Source organism: Podarcis gaigeae (assembly GCF_964106915.1).
Source record: "Podarcis gaigeae genome assembly, chromosome: 3".
Taxonomy (NCBI): domain Eukaryota; kingdom Metazoa; phylum Chordata; class Lepidosauria; order Squamata; family Lacertidae; genus Podarcis; species Podarcis gaigeae.
In genome coordinates, this window is record NC_139680.1 from 88,380,505 (window position 1) to 88,401,837 (window position 21,333).

The window sequence follows — 21,333 nt, forward strand, 5'->3', positions numbered from 1 at the left end:
AAACAAAATGCATCAATTACAAAAGAATTAAACAGTTGTGAAACAGAATTTTATTTCTCCAAGATATCATTTCATTTGGAAGTATTTGTAACCCTGCATCTTGGTTATATATTTTGCAGACGACACAGTCTATTCTCATTTTTTTGTATCTGCTTTATGCTCTGGTATCTTATTTGTATCAGTGGCTTAATCTATGGTTCTGTTGAATTATGTCTTCAATATTTTTTTTTGTGGGGGTACAGTTGCACGAGCAGGAAGGCACTAATTTGAAGGTTGCACCCAGTGCGCACTTTACTCAGAAGTAAACCCTCCTTAAGTCAATGTCCCTTGCTCTCTGGGGTAAACATGCATCATGCCCTGGAAATTGACATGGTGGGAAAGAAACCAGGGAAAAGCAACTTGGCTGTGGCTGTGCTAAATTAAGAGCCTCACGTGAGTTTCTCAGCCACAGCAGCTGAAAGGCCACTCTTGGGGCACACAGGGAGAGCAGAGAGATGGAGGGCCAAGCAGCAGTGACCTCATAGGGAGACTGTTGCACAAAAATAACTGCCAGCCCCCCTGCCGGCGGACTTGGGAGGGGATAGGCCTCTGCAGGGCCGCTGTCACAGCCAAGGCACTGAAAGAGATGCAATCTGGGGGGGGGGGGCACTGTTGAGGAGGCCTAGTTACCACCACACTTTTGGTGGTGGTGAAAGGGTTAAAAAACCTCACCCAGGACTGCAGCATAATCTATAGGCTTTCTAATATTCCAGACTTACCCAAAAGAACACTCAAAATGAACTTTAAAATATATTCTGCCAAGCCAAGCAAGTGTCTCTTGCATAAAAAGCTGCCACCTTTCTTCCCTTTTTTCCTTTTCAGCAACAAGCATGGCCAGCAACTAGGGATGATGGGAGTTGTCGTTCAGCAACACCTGGAGGGCCAAAGGTTCCCCACACCTGATTTATAGCTCAGTATTGTCTACATCTGACTAGCAGCAGCATCTCCAGGATCTCTGGCATCCTGCTTGGAAATGCCGGAGACGGAACTTGGGCCCTTCTGCATGCAAATCATAGGCTCTACCGCTGAGCCACGGCCCTGTTCAAAGTACTCTGTTATTATAATTATATGAAATTATCTGCAGAAGGTAGAAAACAATACGCACATTGACCGCACACCCCTTTTCACACTTGTCGATCACCTTCCATTCCGACAGCAGGCTGCACAAATACAGTGAACCCTAAGCATAATGCCCAAATCCAGGCTGGGGAATACCTTTATTGGTACCAACAAAACTTGTCACAAAAATAGTAAGCAACTTTTGGAAATGAAAACTGGGAAACTCGGGACAGGGCAACACTATACATTTAAACCACAGTTAATGCATGTTCAATTCCCCCCAAACGATACTGGTCTCTGTAGCCTAGGGGTCGGCTACAGACCCTTAGACATTGTGGGGGGGACGGACTATATTTTTTTGGAAATGAACGAATTCCTATGCCCCACAAATAACCAAGAGATGTATTTTAAATAAAAGCACACATTCTACTCATGTCAAAACACCAGACAGGCCCCACAAATAACCCAGAGATGTATTTTAAATAAAAGGACACATTCTACTCATGTCAAAACATGCCGATTCCCTGGACTGTCTGCGGGCCGGATTTAGAAGGCGATTGGGCTGGATCCAGCCCCCCGGGCCTTAGTTTGCCTACCCATGCTGTAGCCTGTTAAAGGTGATGGGAATCACAGTTCTGTGTGGGGCGGGGGTGTTGTAAACAAAAATTGCCCTTTTCCCTTATGGGGTATCCAAGAGCCCATATAGAGTCCTTACGTTAGGTTCCCTAGTGGTAGGAGAAAATAACAGAGGCCAACCAGAGAATATTGAGAAGCAAAGAAGCTAGTAAGCTTGATCTTTATTGATCTGTTGCAACAGGGTGCTCCCCTCACCTGCAGAAAAGGAGGAACCCAGAACAATGGCACACAAGACCTTATAAGGACTTTTGAAATTGCCACCCTGTAGATCAAGACCACCCCAGAAACATCATACCTACATCACAGAAAAGGCGGTCTAAAACAGAAATTTGAATGTTGTTTTTCCTGTTTGCCAGGTTATCTGATTGCCTTTCCTGATAGTCTGTAACCCATTAAAATGTTGATTACTCAATTCCTGAGACAATGGGAAGGCTCCCTGACCCCCCTCCTTCCTTGCAGGGAAAACATTTGGTCAGTTTGGGAATCAAAATGGTTTCAGGTCGGTCTTCCTGTGCTGATCTATCTACGTGCTTGGTTGGTACACTTATGAACATTACCATATATCTAAGACCTCAAAAATTCCTATCACGGGGGACTACAGTTCCCAGGATTCTTTTCGGGGAAGCCGTGTTCTTTAAATGCGCGGTGTAGCCCTTGCTTATTGTTCTGTGAATTTGGGAGGCTTTTCACTCCTCCCCCTTTAGGGAGTAACAAGGCTGCCTTTCCGCGCGAACTAAAACAGTAGATGAGAAAAGAGCAGAAATGAGTCTGGCTCTGTGGGGGCTTCTCTTTCCTATTATACGCGGTGCTCGAGGAAAGCTGCACGGTGTTCTGCGCGCAGCAGGCGCAGAGGCTCCACTTTGCATTTAAGCACTAGGCCCCAGCCCGGTTACCAGGAGACACAAGCGGGATGGAAAGGGGGAGGGAGAGAGAGAGAGAGAGGGAAGAGAAAGAAAGGCAGGCAAGCCGGGTGAAGCGCGTGCGCGCCCACGTGAGCGCCCGGGCGTACGAGCGAGAGGCAACAAGCGCGAGCCCGTCGCGCCTGCGCGCTTGTTGCCTCGGCCGGCGCCGCTCCGCAGCCCTCTCTCAGAGCCGAACCCGATACTCCCGCGCAGTTGTTGTTGGAGTATAAGCAACAGCGGCAAGAGGCGCGGGAGGAAGGATCGTGGAAAAGGACTCGCGGCGCATGCGCGGCGGGGCCTAAGGCAGGCAGGAGGGTGGGGGGGAGGAGGAGGAGGATTCGCGGACTCGGTTTCGTGCCTCTTTCTCTCCCTCCCTCTTCAGCGGAGCCGGAAAGCGAGTGAGCGTTGAGGGAAGACCCCCCTCCCTCCCCGCAACGCTCGCTGGGCCGGGCGCTTTGAGGTCCCGCGCTCGGGCGAGTTGCCGCCGGCGGCGGGAGGAGGGTCCTTGACGAGACGCTGTTGCTTTCGTTGCCAGCGCCGCCGCCTCCTCGCCGAAGCGCCGTCTCTCTCCGTCCCCGCCCGGGACTGAGTCCATTAGCTACAAAATGGCGGACGGGGAGCTGAATGTGGATAGTCTTATCACCAGGCTGCTGGAAGGTGAGCGCGCAACCCTCCTCCTCCTCCTTGGAGGCAGCGGGGTGCGGAGGCCCGAGCGGGGAGGCCGGGGACGGGCATTTCTAAACCGGGGCGAGCGAAGTTTCTCCTCCTAAACGGGAGTCTTGCGGGGTTGGTGGGGCGGACTCCGCGGGCGCCTGAGAAAAGGGTGTATTGGGGCTCTCCTTGGTCGTGTGAATCCCGTGTCGTGAGAACAGCCGCCTTCCTCCCTCTTCTGCCTCTCCCCCCCCCTTCGCCGCCGCCGACTAATAACCTCATTTAATAAGCTCATTTAGGCGTTTGTTATCCTTGCCCTAATTGGGGGTGTGGAAGAAAGCGGTGGTAATCGCTGGGTACTTTAATTAAAGTTGGGTGCCTTTATCTTTTTCCTCCATATCCCACCCCCCACCCGTCTCTGAAGGAATAAACGCTCTCACCGCCAGTACCTCTCGCTCCCATAACTTACTACGGCGGGAGAGGTAGAAAAGCGTAGGTAGAAGTACGAGGTTTCCCTTTGCAGTCTCATCCTTCCCACCCCCATCGCTTCAGTCGCTGTCAGTCTCTTAGCACTCCCCTGCCCTTGTGGATATATATCTGTACTATAACTTCAGATTTATAAACTACAGGTTAACCCAGAACCCGGGATTCTCATTCTAAGGCTGCTTTTTGTTTAAAAATTCCGCTTGACTTTACTGCTTGATGGACAAAGATAATCCAGTGTCCTACGACTGCTTTCTGTCATAGTGTTAGTATGGGTTTGTTGTTGTTTTTTGTGCTTTGTGATATTAAATAAGGGCTTGAATCTAAACTTTTTTCTTTCTTCTGCAGCTGTTGAGGTATATTTATAAATCAAATCCATGTGTCTTTCCTACTCCCCCCTCACAAACACTCAAGCATTATCTAGTTCTGTCCCCCCCCCCCAAAAAAAATCTTGCTTATTGTTTCTGTGGTTATAAAGATGTCTATGAAACTTGGTGGTTTTCACAGTGTGTGAAAGCACAAGCTTGGTTTCTGTAGGTGAGAAGGAATTGTGTGCAGGACAGTGAGCTGGCCAGTCGGGGAGGGACTCTGTCCCTCCTAGGTGCCTTGCATAGAAATGCATTAGACTGCTGCAGGGAAGAAGGAATTATCTGTCCTCCTTGTGCCAGGCCTCGCCAGTGTAGTAACTTTTGTGGGTATGTTTTCAAGACTGTAACATTATTTAAAATAGTTTTTAAAACATATAGTGAAGAAACCTGCAGACATCCAATTCATTTTGTATTTTTGTTGTGAACCTCCCTGTGATCTTTGGATGAAAGGCAAAATACAAATTTAATACATAATAATAATAATCTGAATCCTGTTTGAAATACATATGAAGTACAGTAAGTCAGTCTTGCAGTTTAGTTTTAGTACAGATAAGCTGACACTATATTGTGTTAACATTACTGAAACAGCAAAACTGAGAACTGTTGAAAATGTAGTGTAACTATAGGATTGTGAAATTTAATGTCACTTTTGTACAGGCAGCTTTGTCTCACATCCACTGATAGTTATTTCCATGTGAAAAGAGTTTTTCACACATGTATCTACTCTAATGGTAGAGTGCCTGCTGTACAGGAGCGAAATCTTTGAAATCTGCAATGAGTCTGTTTAGCAGTGGGCAGCATCACTGTATTGGCACCACCCATATTTTTTATTATTGCAAGGGGCTCCGCTAAGAAGCCGGTCACAACTGTTCGGTGTGCAAGCAGGGGCAAGACATGCAGGGGTAAGGCTCGCTGAGGTGAGACATTTTAATAATAATTAACTATAATGGGAAAGGGGAGTAGAGAGAGGAAGCCAGAACTGGGACTAAATCAAGACATACCATCTTGACAACTCTTGCCTGAGAACTTAGTGGGGTTGCAAAGGTTTCTGCTCTTCAGCTCTGTGACTATACTATCAGACAGGCAGTGTTCTGAACACTTGTAATTTTCTGGATTGATGCCAGTATACTTATGATTTGGTTGCCAGTTGTATGTATCAGATAAACTGGAGGGTGACTATACTGACATTTCAGGTTTTGGATTTACTTGTGAGCTATAACTGCAAACTGTAGACAGTGCAGCCTTGCTTCAACATAGATACTGCTGTTTCAAAGCTTGGTTTTGAGAGAACCATTTCAGAGTTTTCAAAATACTGGATGGGCTTCCTTTGTCTAAATTTTGTTTACTTTTCACATTTAACTTCCTGTCTCGCTGATACACTATACTGTGAGGAGCAGCCTGGATAAAGAGGATTTTTAGTTTTAAGGATTTGCTTTATGTAATTCAGACTGGTGATGGCATTTTAATTCATGTTATTTGACAATGCTGTTATGGTGAGATGAGCTTCAAAGTAAGACGACTATGTTGATTATTAGCTGGAAAATGCATTTTCAGTATTTCTGAGGCATGGTTTGTGGCAACCAGAACTGTAAACTACCATATCTTAGAAAAGCTATTGTAGAGCAGGAAAAAGTGCAAGAGAAGGCCAGCCAAAACCTATAGAGAGGTTGGTTGGAGCATCATTTGTGAGTAAAAACTGAAGTGGGGCTTCTTAGTTTAGAAAAACAACTGAGCAGGATATGACTTGATTCTTGACCAGCATCCAGACCTGAAACTGAATATTTCATTATATTGGAGGGCTGTGTGTGTGTGCATGTGAGAGAGAATTTGTTATTGATTCAGTTCTAGAGAGCTGGAATAGGAAAATGGTTTATTCCTGGGGGGAGGGGGGAAGCTGCATAACACAGGAAGAAGAGTTCTTAACCTCAGGCAAACATTCTTCCTCCGTTCCCCCACCCAGTGATCCCTACTATAAAAGTTAGGGGAGGGGCTTTTCTTTTACATATTATTTTGAGTTTTTAAAATGACAGTTTTTAAAAAAAATGTTATACAGTCATACCTCGGGATAAATGTGCTTCAAGTTAAGTATTTTCGGGTTTCGCCACGTGCGCATGCACAGACGGTAAAAATAACGTCACACGCATGCGCGGAAGCAGCGAAACATGCGGAGGCAGGTTGCATTCGCTTCAGGATGCAAACGGGGCTCCGGAATGGATCCCGTTCGCATCCCAAGGTACCACTGTATAGCCTTGTGTTTAAACAGTAGCCTGGTAGCCATACTGCTACTGCTATAGTCGCAGCGGAATTCCTTATTCATTCTCTGCCTTCGCCCCTAAAAGTTTGTGCAGCCTAGTAACTGTTGTAGGTTTATATACCTACAATTTATATACATAATTTATAGGTATATACCTAAATTCAAAGCTTCTATACAAGCTTTCTTGTCATTTCTATAAAGAAACTGCTGTAGCATTTCATCTCAAAATGAGGAAGCAGAATATAAATTATTTTAATGATAATAATTAATAAAGAAGCATCAATAAAGCTGTTTCCCAATGTGGTATTGTAATTGTTACTATTAATACATTTTGTATACTGCCCTTCATCCAACGATGATAGATCTGTTTACAATATAAAAACACAGAAATACATACCATAGCCAAAAACAAAAAGAATACACCCCCTTACTGTTTAAAGGGCCATCTATTGGCTAATTAAAGAAAGGCCTGGGAGAGGAGGACTGGCATCTAAAGATATGTAAACAAAGGCACCAGGTGAGCCTCCTTGGGGGAGAGCATTCCACAAGTGGGGAGGCACAGCTGAAAAGGCCCATTCTCCTGTTGTTGCTCTACAGACCTCTTGCAGAGCAAGCACAGTAGTGCATGTTAAAGTGTTATCTACCTCAGACTCACAGTGATGCTTAAAATCAAAACAAAATTTGAAGTGGGATCATTGAAGGAGACTTAGGTTTGCAAACTGGACACTCAAGCTGGGTATCTTTGCCATCAGTTGTGTGGGCATTTAATATGTGTTAATTGTGGTGCCAACAAGATACATTTATATGAAGGAAAGGGGGTGTAGGGAAAATCCAGGGCCTGTTCAGAGTGGAAGGAAAGGGGGACCTTTTTCTGCCTCCACTTCTAACCACTCTCTGAAGACTGCAGAAGGGACCCTCTTAAGAATATGAGTGGGGGAGGCATGGCTGTTTTTTGAAGTCTTCAGACTAGACCACATGAAAAATGAACATAAGGTTTTTAGCTGCAGTTCATTCATTTTCATCTTTGTATTCTTGTTATAAAAAGTGCACCTAGACATTCCGATGTCTACTCTGAGCATAACCTAGGTTTAATATGCTGTTTCGCTCCTAGCTTTCATATCTCAGTTTCTAACAATGACACTCACACACCAATCTCCATCCTCTATCCAGAAAAGCCAGAGTTCATAACAGAAATACTCAATGAGGGTGCAAAGCAGGACCAGTGAGGGGTGTGGGCTGGAGAGAATAGTGGGGTGGTAGTGAGGCCTGGAGGGCTATGTTCTGCCCATGGCCTTGAGGTTCCCTATCCCTGATGCATACAAATGTGTCAAATCTATGCTGGGAATGTGGAAATATTAGAACAGCCTTCCCTAACCTGGTGTTTTCCAGAACAGTGTTGTACTGCAATTCCTGTCAGCCTCAGTCGGCGTGGGCAGCCACAAGGAATGCTGAGAGATGTAGTCCAAAATATCCAGAGTACACCTAGTTGGGAAATGCTGCATTAGAAGAACCATGGCTTACATAGGAATGTAGGTATCTTAAAAATGAATGGAAAAGATTATTTAAAAATATTATTGTTGGCTTTAAGCTTTAATTGGATCATTTAATTGTACTGGAGATTTGAAGGGAAAGCAAGTGAATATGACCCATTAGTAGTGATCCATATGTTAAGGGCTCAAATGTTGTTGGCAGAAACCTGGAGATTGGTTCAGTTTCTATCACGCTAATGAATAAACATTTATTATAAAAAAAAATGAGTCAGAAAAGTGAGGCAATAGACTTTTAGGAGAAAATGAACTAGGAATAGGAGACCTAGACAATTTGTAGTACATGATGTTTTGAATGTGGGTTGAAATATAAAGCTGTTTCAGCTTCAGGTGCCTAATTACCGTATTTTTTGCACCATAACACTCACTTTTTTCCTCCTAGAAAGTAAGGGGAAATGTCTGTGTGTGTTATGGAGGGAATGCCTATGGGTGGCATGCCTACGGATTTTCCTCTAAAAACTACGTGTGTGTTATGGTTGGGTGCGTGTTATAGAGCGAAAAATACGGTAACTGTCTCCCCTCCCACCCGAACACCCAGTTTCCCTTTTCCCCTGAATTAAGTACCTTGACATTCTCTGTTTTAGTGTGTTTAATACACATGGTTGTGTTAATCTAAGTTCTACTTAGAGTAAGCCAAAGTTTGACACAAACATTAACTTCAGGTAGTCTACTCTGAGCATGGCTAACATTGGATACCACTTTTTCTTTTAATTTACCAATTTATGTGCATCTGCATCCCTAGAAAGCCCCCATTGATGTAGAAGCTACTACCTTATTTCTCGTGGCTCCAAAATACTTTACAGCCTGATTTTGGTTACTAGAGGGAATGATCTTAAAGTTTTCACAAATAAAATATCCAGAACATTTTTTTAGTTTGAAATCACAGGTGTTTCCTTTACCATAGTGATAATTTCTCTCCCTCCCTCTGTGAGCTGAGCTAAAACTCATTTTCAGTTTTCAAGTTGTGTAATTTTTACCCTCTTACAAGTATCTATTTTACTCTCTTACAAGTATCTGTATGATGCAGCAAGAAGCCCCTTGCCTGTACAATACTGAATATACATTGGATTTCCACATTCTGAGATGCAGTAACATGGTTTAATAATCATACTAGATTCTTAAAACTGTAACAGAGTGAATCACTTCTAGGACGTGCTTATAACTTAACTACTATCTTTTAGTAATGTCTTCCTGTTAAAACATTATCTGAAGTCATTGAAAACAGACATTGATGACCAACTTACAGTACAATCCTTCTACAATTCAGTATACCAAAGTATACCATGCATACACACACCTCATTGGGACTTTCTCCTATGGGTTAGGATTGTGCTTTTAATCTCTTGAGTTCTGTTTCCAAGCAACTTTTCCTAGCTGTCCTTCCTGCTGCTATGTCAGACTTGTTATCCTTAAGAAGTTGTAAAGCTGCCCTTACCAGTATTCACTCCATAAATTGTATCCTCTGCAACAGAACTGTGATAATCTCTGTGGTAAATAAATGAACAGGGGGCATAACTCTTGAAGACAAAAACAAGTTCAAGGTTCTAACCTTTGGATGCTTTTCTTTAAGAGTTTAGAACATGGGTAGGCAAACTAAGGCCCGGGGGCCGGATCCAGCCCAATCGCCTTCTAAACCTGGCCCATGGACAGTCCTGGAATCAGTGTGTTTTTACATGAGTAGAATGTGCCCTTTTATTTAAAATGCATCTCTTGGTTATTTGTGTATCTGAAGAAGTGTGCATGCACACGAAAGCTCATACCAAGAACTAACTTAGTTGGTCTTTAATTGCTACTGGAAGGAATTTTTTTTGTTTTGACTATGGCAGACCAACATGGCTACCTATCTGTAACTGGATCCTTGAATATTGTTCCTCTTAAAACCTGCTTCAGTACCTGCCATGAGTCAGCAGCCGTTTTGGATCCATGGCCATATTGTGAATTTTGAGTAAGTGCTATCACAAATGGCTGTTATGTGGGGCATGACATTCACAAAATGACAGCCGTAATGGTTCTGTCCAGTCACACTAACACAAATTTCCTTTTAGAAGGAATCCTTCTCTCCTAGGACACAGAAAAGGAAACAAAAACAGAGACCCAGAGGAGGAAGAGTGGGAAATGCACAGCATAGACATAGCCAGGATTTATTGGGGTGTGGGGACAATGGAACCAAGCTATCTGCGACTTGATTGGTCAGTTAGTTAAACATTTTTATTTATTTTCTTGATTTAGGGGGCAGCTGCCCCCCTCCTCCCTCCTGGCTATGCCCATGATGCACAGTCAGAGAAATAAACATGCTCCTTCTTTCTCCCCCTCCCCATGTCACTTCATTCTACGTCCGTTTGGTCTCATTGCTCTCCCTTGCCCTTTTCTGTCTTTTACAAGATACACTCTATCTCAGTCTTTCTTTACTTTCTGCTTGGGTACTAAAGTCAGCCTAGAAAGGTTCATGGAGTTAAAAGAGGAAGTGAGCACTTCACCTCTATGCACACTTCCAGGCAGTGATTGCGAGCTCTAGGGAGTCATCTTGGGTGCAGTTGCATCTACAAACACCACATTGTGAATACCAAGTATGTAGCAATATAAAGAGAGGAAGTAGTTATGGAGTGGGAGGGAATTCTTTGCACATGTGAAAGTATTCTATACCTGGGTCAGTTATTGACCTCCTGTGGTTAGGAAAGACATGGCTCTCTTGAGCATTTGAGGGAGGTCTTGTTTGATGGTTCCATAATATTATTAATATGCAATTTTTCTGCTGAGCAGTGTTCTGTTTGCTTGTGGGTTTTTTTTAAGTGGATTGTTTGCTGTATTGGGGTTTTCTTACAGACTAAATTATGAGGTACAGCTATTTTATTAAATACCTAAAGTACTGCTGCTGTAGTTCCATCTGGCATAAATTATCTGTCTCATAATAAATTATCGAACAGCTAGCCTGTGAATCAGCAGCCATACTTGAGATAGTTCATTGAAGATGTCTGGTCACTTTTGTAAAGCTGGTTATTTGAGATTGGGATCTACACAGTTTTATCTGACTTGGCTCTGACAAAATCTTCAGTTTTGAGGAAATCTTTTAGAACTGCTACAAGTGAGCAATTGTTGGTTTTCATGAAGGAATCATTTTGTTTTTCAAAGAGAAACTCCATTGTGAAACTGCTGAATCACAACATATCAAAAAGTTACATTATGTTCATTAGGGGGTTCTGAATAGAGTGGTGGTTCACTGAGACCAGCGGTCATCAACATGCTGCTGTGGGTACTGTGGTGCTCTTGGGGTCATCACCTGGTGCCCACAAATCCTTGAGCCCCGCCCCCTCTGCCCTTTCGGTCATGGGAAGATACAGTGGTACCTCAGGTTAAGAACTTAATTCGTTCTGGAGGTCTGTTTTTAACCTGAAACTGTTCTTAACCTGAAGCACCACTTTAGCTAATAGGGCCTGCCACGCCGCTGTTGCACGATTTCTGTTCTCATCCTGAAGCAAAGTTCTTAACCTGAGGTACTATTTCTGGGTTAGCGGAGTCTGTAACCTGAAGCATCTGTAACCCGAGGTACCCCGGTAGTTACCTTTTTCTTCCTTGAAAATACATAGAGCTGAAGGATGGAGTTGGAAGAAGCTTTCCCACTTCTTCTTTCAGCTCTATGAGCTTTTCAAAGCCAGATTACTTTCTCTGGATTTGACTTTTACCCAGATTGTGTGTGCATGAATTTCTTTGTGTCTGTAAGAAAGAAGGGAGTGGCGCCCATGACACTTGCTGGAGAATCCAAATGTGCCCACAGGCTTAAAATGTTTGTAACCTCTCCCAAGACAATTACTGGTGTTTTGAAGTATCATTTTGCATATTTTAAGTTGTCATTGTATTGTCAGTGTACTGTTGTATACAATTGCCATTTAACTTCAACCTTTACCTCATAACTGAGAATCCTACTCCTTGTATCTGATGGAAATTTCAATTCTATAAAAGACATAGAAAGCTTATGCCATAATAAATTTTGTTACATTTGAAGATGTTACAAGATACTTTGTGTTATTTACTGCAGGAAGAAAACAACCAGATACTCATTTTGAAGTTGGTTTTTGTGCTTGTAGTTCAGAATCTGACCTTTTCCTTTGCGGTTTCATTTGTCCCACTGCAACTGTTTTTGCATCTAGAAGTATGAAAATCTTATGCCAATGTGCAAGATGAAGGAATCTATGTTTAGGTTATGTATAATTTTTACTAAAAGTTTTTACGATTTATTTTTTTGCTAACATTTACATGAGCATGGATCTCAGAGGTGAATGGATGAGCTCCTGTTAAGAGAGGACAGAGAAGCTCTTCAGCTTCCTCTGTTTTTGCTACATCAGAGCCTGTCTATAGAGGGGCAAAGGCATCAATGAGACTATCTTGTCTATACTTGGGGAAGTTGGCAAAGATAGCAAAAACTCAAGCCGAGTTTCCTTTTGACCTGTAGAGGTAGTAGAAATTAAATCCATTAATGCATGCAGCCAGAATGTGCTTAGTCTTTAGTAGAAGAAAGGCATCACAGTTTTTTGAGCTGTTTGAGATACAGGTTGAGGAACTAAAATAGTGTTCCTCAATTTGAAGACCTTTAGATGTTTTAGTCTATAACCAGTGATGTGGGGTGGAAATTTTTCTGTACGATATATTCCATTTCTTGTTAATTTGTAGCAGTGAATGAACGCCAGTTGAATAAATATCAGTCAAGCATGGCAGCTCCAAAGTTTTTTGCTTTGTTTACTAAATACAAGTAAAATGCTAAACTGGTGCAAACTGAACATTTTCTGATGTGAATTAACTCCTATGCAAATTACCCTGATTTGCATAGGAACATTTTCCAATTCTAAATGTTCTGGAAAACCCACATCACTAGCTACAACTCTGTCAGCTTTGGCTAGCATGGCCATCTTAGTAAAAAGGTAACTGGAAGGCACCACGTTGGGAAAGCCTAGTCTTTCAGATTAAATTGGGCTTCCTCATTTACTTGAGCTGCCTGAGAGGGCTGAAAGCAGATAAGTGCCTTCCTGGATGAGCTCCTCTGAGATTCTAGATTTACCTGGGAACAGGCTAGGCATCTTGGGCTTTAAAAGCAAGTAGCTCAGAAAATGCCCTCCAAGGGCCATAATCTAGCTTCTCCCATTTGCTTATAAAAGAGGATTTGCTAGGGCATTCGTTTGCTAAGGGCACCTTGAAAAGCGATCATGACAAGTGCTGTTTCTGTTTCCTGATTTCCCTAAGGATGTTGTAGATTAGTGTTGTGGAATTAAGAGAGCAAAAAGCCTTGGCCAAAGAGAAACTTGAGAATATTATTACAAGTGCCCCAGGGTGTTACACATTGAAGATGGGGTTGCCAATCTGGTACTTTCTTTTAACATTTATGGGCAGGGGCCCCAGACTCTTTGGTATCATCCATGCATCCTAGGAATTTGTGAAGCAAAATGTACCTGTAGCTTTCTAAGCTATTTCTGTGAAATAAGCTAGCCTACCTGCTCCCACCTGTCAGTGTGAAGTAAAGTGAGTAAAGTCAGAGCTGTGATTGATAAGTGAGATGTTTGGACACAAAGCAATGGGAATCCCTGAGGATCCGAAAGAGCTTCTATTTTCCTTTTTTGCTTTAGTGTACTTTCCCAGCTTCTGGCTTATTTTCCAGTCCTTGGAATCTTTGTCATTTGCCCTTCTCCCCCCACCCCAGGGTTCAGGATGCATCCTCTCTGTGGTGGGGTCCTCTGAGAACAAGTAGTCAGTAGAGGGTTTTTTGTTTTTTTTCAAATGCTGCTACATGATGTGGAGGTGGATGTAAACTAATCCCCCTGCTACCACAAAAGGCAAATGTGAAAACTTGGCAAAGAGGCTTAGGCATGTTTCCTGCTGTGCCGGAGCTAAAAACCAGGGACTTTTTAAGAATTCACTCTATAGTTAACTTATACAATGTTACACATGTCCACTCAGAAGTAAGTCTTTGTGTTTAATGGACTTTGGTTTACAGTTTGTCTTGGGGGAAAACAGAATTCTTGCACCTCTAATGATCATCTGTGAGGCAGAAATTCAACAGACTATGCTTTTTCTTGCATTGCTGCTGTGCTGGACGTTAAAAAGACTGGAGGGTGTGTGTTTTGACAGTAAATTTTAGACTTTTAAGTTCTATTCCCCTGTGTTGTTAAATGTTTTCCCGTGCTCTTTCTCTTAGTACCTGTGCTCCCTTCTAAACTTATTAATGTGCTGCTATTTCATATCCTTGTCCTGGGCTAGTAGAGGAGACAGAGAGAGAATTTTGCACTGCCTTTAGGCCACTGCATAGCTTTGCTATGGAAGCTGGGGCTCAAATGAGTATGATAGCCGCTATGCTGTATTAAAATGGGGCAATATTAGAGAAATCTGTGTAACTGCTGCTATGTCAGTGGCAATAGAGGTGAGCCGCATCATCACAAGTAGTCAGGTGAGAGATGTTTTTACAAATTTAGAATATAGTTTAGCAATGAGAAGCTGATTCATTTGTGAGATTCCTATGATGGTTCATAATAGAGTTAACAAACTGGCAAGTTTTGCCAATACAGCAGTTTTCAATAAGTACAGGGGGAGGTTCGTACAGAATCTGGAGCAAATTATGGTAATTCACAGAAACAAAAATGTACTATGTGGAGAAGTTGGTATTAGTTTCTTTTGATCAACATATAGACTAAACAGTATTGTTTTCTATGGGTTATTTTTATGAGACCTTTTAAATGGGATCATTTCGTTAAGGAAACAGAATATAATTTGCTTAAAATTGTATTTCTGTACCCACTTTTTTCCAGGTAAGTCCCACTGAACTCACTGGAGTTTACTGTTCAGAAGGATTTCACTGTAGATACTAGATTAATAGAACTGTAGAGTTGGAAAGACCACCAAGGGTCATCTAGTCCACCTCTTCAATGCAGGAATCTCAACTAAAGCATCCATGACAGATGGCCATCCAACCTATGCTTCAAAATCTCCAAGGAAGGAGAGTCCACCACCTCTGTTCCACTGTCAAGCAGATCATTTCTTGGGAATTAAATAGTGGCCCTGAATTGCATATATTTTGTAGTTGGTTAGTATTTTTTTTTCCAAATTCAGATTTTAAACTTTTGAACAAATGACATGCCCTCCAACTTTCACTGTGACTTTGTACTCAGTGTGAAATGTTTTGGTTCAGTTTAAGGGGCTCTTGATAGATCTTAGAAAATTGTGATAGATCCCATATGGATCTACAATGTGCTTACCAGGTTGCCATTGGCTAGTGATGGGGGATAGAAAATTTTCTGTTGGTACATTTTTCCATGGAAAACTGAAGACTTTCTAAAAATGCATATAATAAATTACTGTAGTGCTAGTCAAAATGGATAGTTACATGATTGTAATCAAGTTTTGGAGAGTGTGCATCCATATATGTGTAATGAGTGTGCTCAAAATGGCATACTTGCATTTTCAGTGTCTTTATTCTTCCCCAAAATAAAAACAGTGTAAGGAAATGTAAGCTATTGATTTGACAAATCTTAAAATATTTGCATTAAAATACTATATTAAAGCAACGGTTTTCCAGTTGAGTCTTTGATTTTGAAGATAACATTTAAACCACATAATATGTTATTCCCCCTGCCGTGAAATATTTCAATTTAAATACCTTAGGTTATTAGAAACTTCTTGAGATATTGAGGAAGTCAAATTAATATGGAATACTTCTTAAAATTTTGTTTACAAAATGAAATGTAACCATGATCATTCAGATCCCAATCAACTTAGGAATTTAGTAAATCTAAACCAGAACTTTCTGGAAAACCCACACCATTGCTAGTAGTAACTGCATACTGTGATCTGGCAAGTGCCTGCCCTTCTCATAAAGAGATGAGATGGGTGGGAATCTTCATTTCAGCTGTTTTGCTGGGCTGGCATTTGGAAGCACTGGTTTGGGCTAGGGAAGCAATTTAGGTAGAACTGCATACAATAGTTCCCATTGGAAAATGTTCTGATGCCCTAGATTGATTTGACTTAGCATTTTCATTTTATATATGTTTAGTAAATTAAGCTAAAAACTTGGAAGCAGCCGAATTTGTTTCAAGTGGCATCCGTTGATTGTGAAATAATGGTAGACTGAACCTGGGTCCATGCGGCTCTTTTTCTTTCTCCCCAGTGCTGATCTGTGATTCATGGGAATTTATTGTTACTACCAAACTTACAAAACTGACAATTTTCTAGAGAAAATTTTCTGCCCCACGTCACTGCTTGCAAGCAGTAAGAATTTCTTAAGAGGCCCCTACTTGTGGGTGCCTATTTAGAGGGATTGAATTTCATATCAAACTCACAGCCTGAAAGAACAGTTTATTTACTGTTTTGTAGCTATAGCCACCAGAGCTTTTGGTAACAGCCATCTCAAAGTTTTTCTGATTAATTATAAATACATAGTTGAGAAGCGGGGAGACTGCTGAACAACACACTATGGTAATGCTCCTTAAGAAAAGTCTCATTATTTTTTTTCTACAAAAGCTGCAATTTCAGGGTCTGTGGATATGGCTGTGTAAACCCTTACCTTCCATTCTTTTGTGCAATTTTTCATGCCTATCACATCCATTATTCCCTAGTCAGCTGCGGCTGCTGCTTTAGGGGGTTGGGATGAGGGAATATATTGTAGTTGTCCAGGCAACCAGGCTGAAGCTCCTTGCCGCACTGGAAATTTCATTAACTGACATTGCCAGGTGGCAAGATTTTTGCCCTGTTCAGCAATGAACACATATAGTTACACGTGATTAGTTGGAGCTGGGTAGGGATTGGGATGTCATAGTGTTACTATGAATGAGATATGCTTTCCCATCCATGTTCTGCTGTATATAGTGAGTTTTACAGAACAGCATCCAACTTGTTCCATCAGTGCAATGATTTTTCCTTGCACAATGCAACACCACCACCCCAGCAAAAATAAAAAAAATACTCTGGTTTCCGTCACCCCTCTGAAGCATTTCTGCAGTGAGGAGAAAGGAGGAAGTTCTATTGTACAAGTGGAAATCCTTGTGCTGATGGAATACCTACATTCTTTTGGGAAGGTGTGTGCATGACTTCTGCCAGATGCGAAAAGTGCACCACATTTCTGCTTTAGTCTTTACAGACAGAAAAAAAGCCATGACATAAAACCCAGCTAGCTTACTGTGTTCAGCTTTTACAAAAAAAGTAAGTTTCTTTGATACAACAGCAGTACAGTGGTACCTCGGGTTACATACGCTTCAGGTTACAGATTCCTCTAACCCAGAAATAGTGCTTCAGGTTAAGAACTTTGCTTCAGGATGAGAACAGAAATCGTGCTCCGGCAGCACGGTAGCAGCAGGAGGCCCCATTAGCTAAAGTGGTGCTTCAGGTTAAGTACAGTTTCAGGTTAAGTACGGACCTCTGGAACGAATTAAGTACTTAACCCGAGGTACCACTGTATTTACTTTTTTGATAAACTCTTTTTGTACTTGAGGCCCAATTCTTTTCTTAACTTAAAGAGTAAGCCACCCTATTTTGTTTTCCACGGATTAATCTGGATATGTGACTCTTCATATTATGTAAAAGAAGAATTTGAAACTGGTAAAGTGAACTAAAGTGAATTAGTTTTAGGAGGGATCTTCCTCTTTGGTAAATGTTTTGTTACCTTGTTCTAATGAATGCATGCGTAGCTCCTTAAAAAAATAATAATAAATAGTAATAGTCATAATAGGTTTTTTGTTTTCTTTCTGTTTCTTAGTGGGGAGGAAAACATGATTTATCTCTCACTGCCAAGAAAAAGAATACTCTATGCCTCCCACCAACATGCTTGACTTGTGTTGTCTTTGCCATTTACGCTTATATCACCTGTAGCCTAGTATTGGATTTTTATGTAAAAAATATTGAGCACAGGAGGGCCTATGTTCATACAGCTTTTCAGTAAATACTAGCTTTTGCTTCATATGATAATTTAGTGGCTTTTGTTTGCTTTCCACTATTACTGTTCTTACCCTTGGTTTGCCCTTAATTTTCTCTTGGTTTGCCCTTTGGGGATTGGCTTATTCGTAATATATATATAGAGAGAGAGGGGGGGTTCTATTCTTGTTTGGGCATCCATTTCCTTATGGTATTTTGTATTTTGAGAGACTGTGTGTGCCTGAATAAACTCTTGTGTTTTTTTTTTTGTATCTTGTTGCATCTTGATATTCTCACTGTTTTGTGTGTGTGTGCTATAACATCTTATATGGGATTTATATTCTTTGATTGTAATAGGCCAATATATTGTCCTTGCATGTGTTATTTCTATATTTTGCTTCCAATTCATTCCCTTTCTGCGGGCAGGGGGAGTAGGTGTAATTGTAGTTTTATTATTATTATTATTCCACCTGTGGTTTTTTTGAGCTGATTCACCCTATCTCTTTTGTTTCGGATGTCATTTATTTCTATCAACCATATGACTTCATGTGGAGTATGTTTTATTAGACCTTTTAGCATCATTGTTATAGTTTGGGTTATTTCTTGACTAGGTGAGAACTGTTGGCAAATAAATGAAGTATTCAGAAGACAAAATGAGGTAAATTATAATCTCATGCAGGGCAGACTGGTAGTGGTGCTGCTTGCCAGCATTGTCAAATATGTGAAGCAGTTCTCAATAATTTATCACTTAAGTTCGCTTCATATGACTGAACTACTGCTGTATTTCAGATGATAAGGACAGGAATCTTGAATTGAAGTGCTTATGATGCAAACAGAAATAGAAAACTGCCTTTGTGATAGACAATTGGATTATTTTAATAGTTGAGATTACAGTATATCGGTTAAGTTAGCTATCCGTTTAAGATGGGGACAGGCGTCACATGTATAAGTCTTTTTTGGAGGGGGGCGTCATTGATCTTCCCCATCAGTAATTTGAGATGCCATCTCACTGGGCCATGTCAAAGATAGCATTCTAGGATATTGAAGGTTAGGCGATAACATTTCTGGTTTGATGGTAGTTTTTGGAATTAATGTGACAAGCTTCCTTTACTATACAGTTTTTTCCCCTTATCTTGCATCTGTCTCCTCAGAGTATGCTATGGGTAGTTTCCTAAGATTTTTGGCTAGCCAAATGAACATTTATGGCAGCCAAGACCCTATTTCTCTCCTGCAGTGCAATCCTTGAAATGTTTGCTATGCTTAGATGCAGTTATAGCATAGGATTGGGTTCTTGCTCCCAGCGTGATGGATAATTCTCCCTCTCCTCTTCAGATTTGAAGCTGCAGTAGTTGATAACATCCTTACAGTTGGGCTTGGCATTTGAGAACATTGGAAGCCAGCACAGCTATGGGATTCAAGTTCGTACAGAGCTTGTCTGAGACCCAGGGTTGGGGGTTGGGAGTCTTGTTAGAATAAAGTTATAAGCTTGAACAGCATAAGTCTGGCAGGCTGCTCCCTGCCCAGCATGGGCCTAGTGGCCATGACCCTTGCCTCCCTGCCAGCTCCAGACATGGAGCTTTTGTGGGGGGGGGGAGGAGCAGGGACTTGTTTTAATTGTAGGCAATGTATCTGCTGCCCATTTCCCAAATGGCTAGCTACACCTTACTTTCCAGCTTGGTCTTGCAGAGGTAAATAGATATACTGTATGCAAAGAGGAACTTAGTATTTTCATTCCTCCCTCCACCCCTCCCACAGATTTCATTCCCGACGCTGGCAAGTGAAATAATGGTGCACAGAATATGTGTCCATGTGGCTCCATTTCATTTTTTTTCTAGTGATGATCCCTTCTTCAGAGTTATACGCAAGTAAACCAGCTATCAGCTTTTGCTTGATGGCAGTAATTCTTGCCAATAGGTGGCCAATTCACTATCAGTTTGGAAGTGAAAAAGAGCCATCCAAAAGTAGTAGTTTCTACATAGGTGTTAAATATGTAGAAGACTATACCTTTGCAGATACTTAAAAAACAAACAAAAAACAAAATAGTCTTACAGGGACCTGTAAACTTCTTCCAGCATATCCAGGAAGGGCAAAGAAGGTTAGTCAAGAGGACACTTAGAACAGAATAGAAAAATTGTCTCCTAACAACTCTTAGTAAGTATTCAAGGGACGGGACTTGAACCTATGGTTGAGGGTGGATGCATGCCATGTGGTTTAAACAACAAAAACATTTCACCACCACCACCACTACATTTCCACCCTGTACTATACAGGGATGTTTTAGTAGGAATGAAAGGGGGGGAGATAACCCCCCCTTCCTCAATCTCCAGTGCCTCCCCCCAACTCTTCTGGATTACAGCTATTAAATACTCTGATTTGCAGGTGGCAGCCCCCAAGTTAAGCTTTTAACACTATAGGATGATGACTAGCGGCTCTTAGGTCTTCTTCCAGAGAGTCCTCTGCTATCAGATCACTTTTAACACATCTGGAGAAGGACTTCCTTTCCGTCCTGAGTAATACACATAGGATTTACCAGTTCTTTTTTTTTTTCATGCTGTCTGAAGTCCTGAGTTGGAAAACTCGTCTTTGGAACTGGCACTACACTGCCAGCAAAAGAGAAATGTTTACACTTGCAACCATTAGTCCTAAAATACACTTCATAAGTTTTTTTTCCCTGATTTCAATGGTATTTCAAAGTGAGTGTTCTCCAGAGTGCCCGAGTAAACCTGTGAGTTTAAAGGATAGATATACAATTTCTGAAAAGTCTTGAAGCCAGAGTACAATATAATTTTTTTACTCCTGTTGCAAAAAAAACAGAAATATGTGCAATGCTTAAAGTTTATTTAAGAATATATTATGTAGAACTTAAATTGTTAGTATTAAAGTTAAAAGTCTAAGTATCTGTTTAAAGTATAATGTTAGAGATAATGCTGCAAGCTGCAGTAGCTGTAAGATACCTAAGAGTTTTGCCACTTGGAGAAACACCTTTGATCAATTAGGGATGCTTTAATTAATTAACATATATCTAACCTTCATCAAAATCAATGTTATGCAACTTAAAACCATAAATATATAAAGTTCTGTACTCAATTTATGTGCAGAAAGCACTTGCTACCTGCAGTTTTATCTTAGAGGCATTTGACCTTCAGGAATGTGCCTTCCAAAATAGTAGCTACAGCAACATGTACATACTAAAAACATAGTATGTTTTTCTCTAGAAATATTATCATGTGCAAATCTATATAGATTCAAAACTTGTGATTTTCTGTTTAGTTCTTTGTTTGAACTATATGATGCTATAGGGAGCACTTAATTCATCAAAGCCGTTCATATTCATTTGTTAGTTCAATCCTGCTTTTCCATTTTTTAAAAAAGCAACCAGTTGAAAACATAATTAAGTTTTCAGATTAAAATACAGAGTTGGCCATAGGACCCCCAAAATGGGTTACGAATAAGACATCATGATTCAAATCCAGGATTGAAAACAGTGTCAACGTTATACAGACACCTAAGAA

The 21,333-nt window shown here is 41.3% G+C and overlaps 1 protein-coding gene across 2 annotated transcripts in view; it reads left to right on the plus strand.

Annotated features, from left to right (window-relative positions):
* Positions 1-2,451: 2,451 nt before the first annotated feature.
* The window catches only part of PPP1CB (protein phosphatase 1 catalytic subunit beta), a 33,187-nt gene continuing 14,305 nt past the window's right edge, over positions 2,452-21,333 (plus strand). The window contains exon 1 of one of the 2 annotated variants that reach the window (XM_083732715.1): positions 2,452-3,293. In XM_083732715.1, the coding sequence (XP_083588841.1) occupies positions 3,242-3,293 (52 nt within the window). In that variant the 5' untranslated portion in view covers positions 2,452-3,241. Of the gene's footprint in view, positions 3,294-5,001; positions 5,056-21,333 lie in introns of those variants that run through there. The other variant, XM_083732716.1, reaches the window with a different exon arrangement.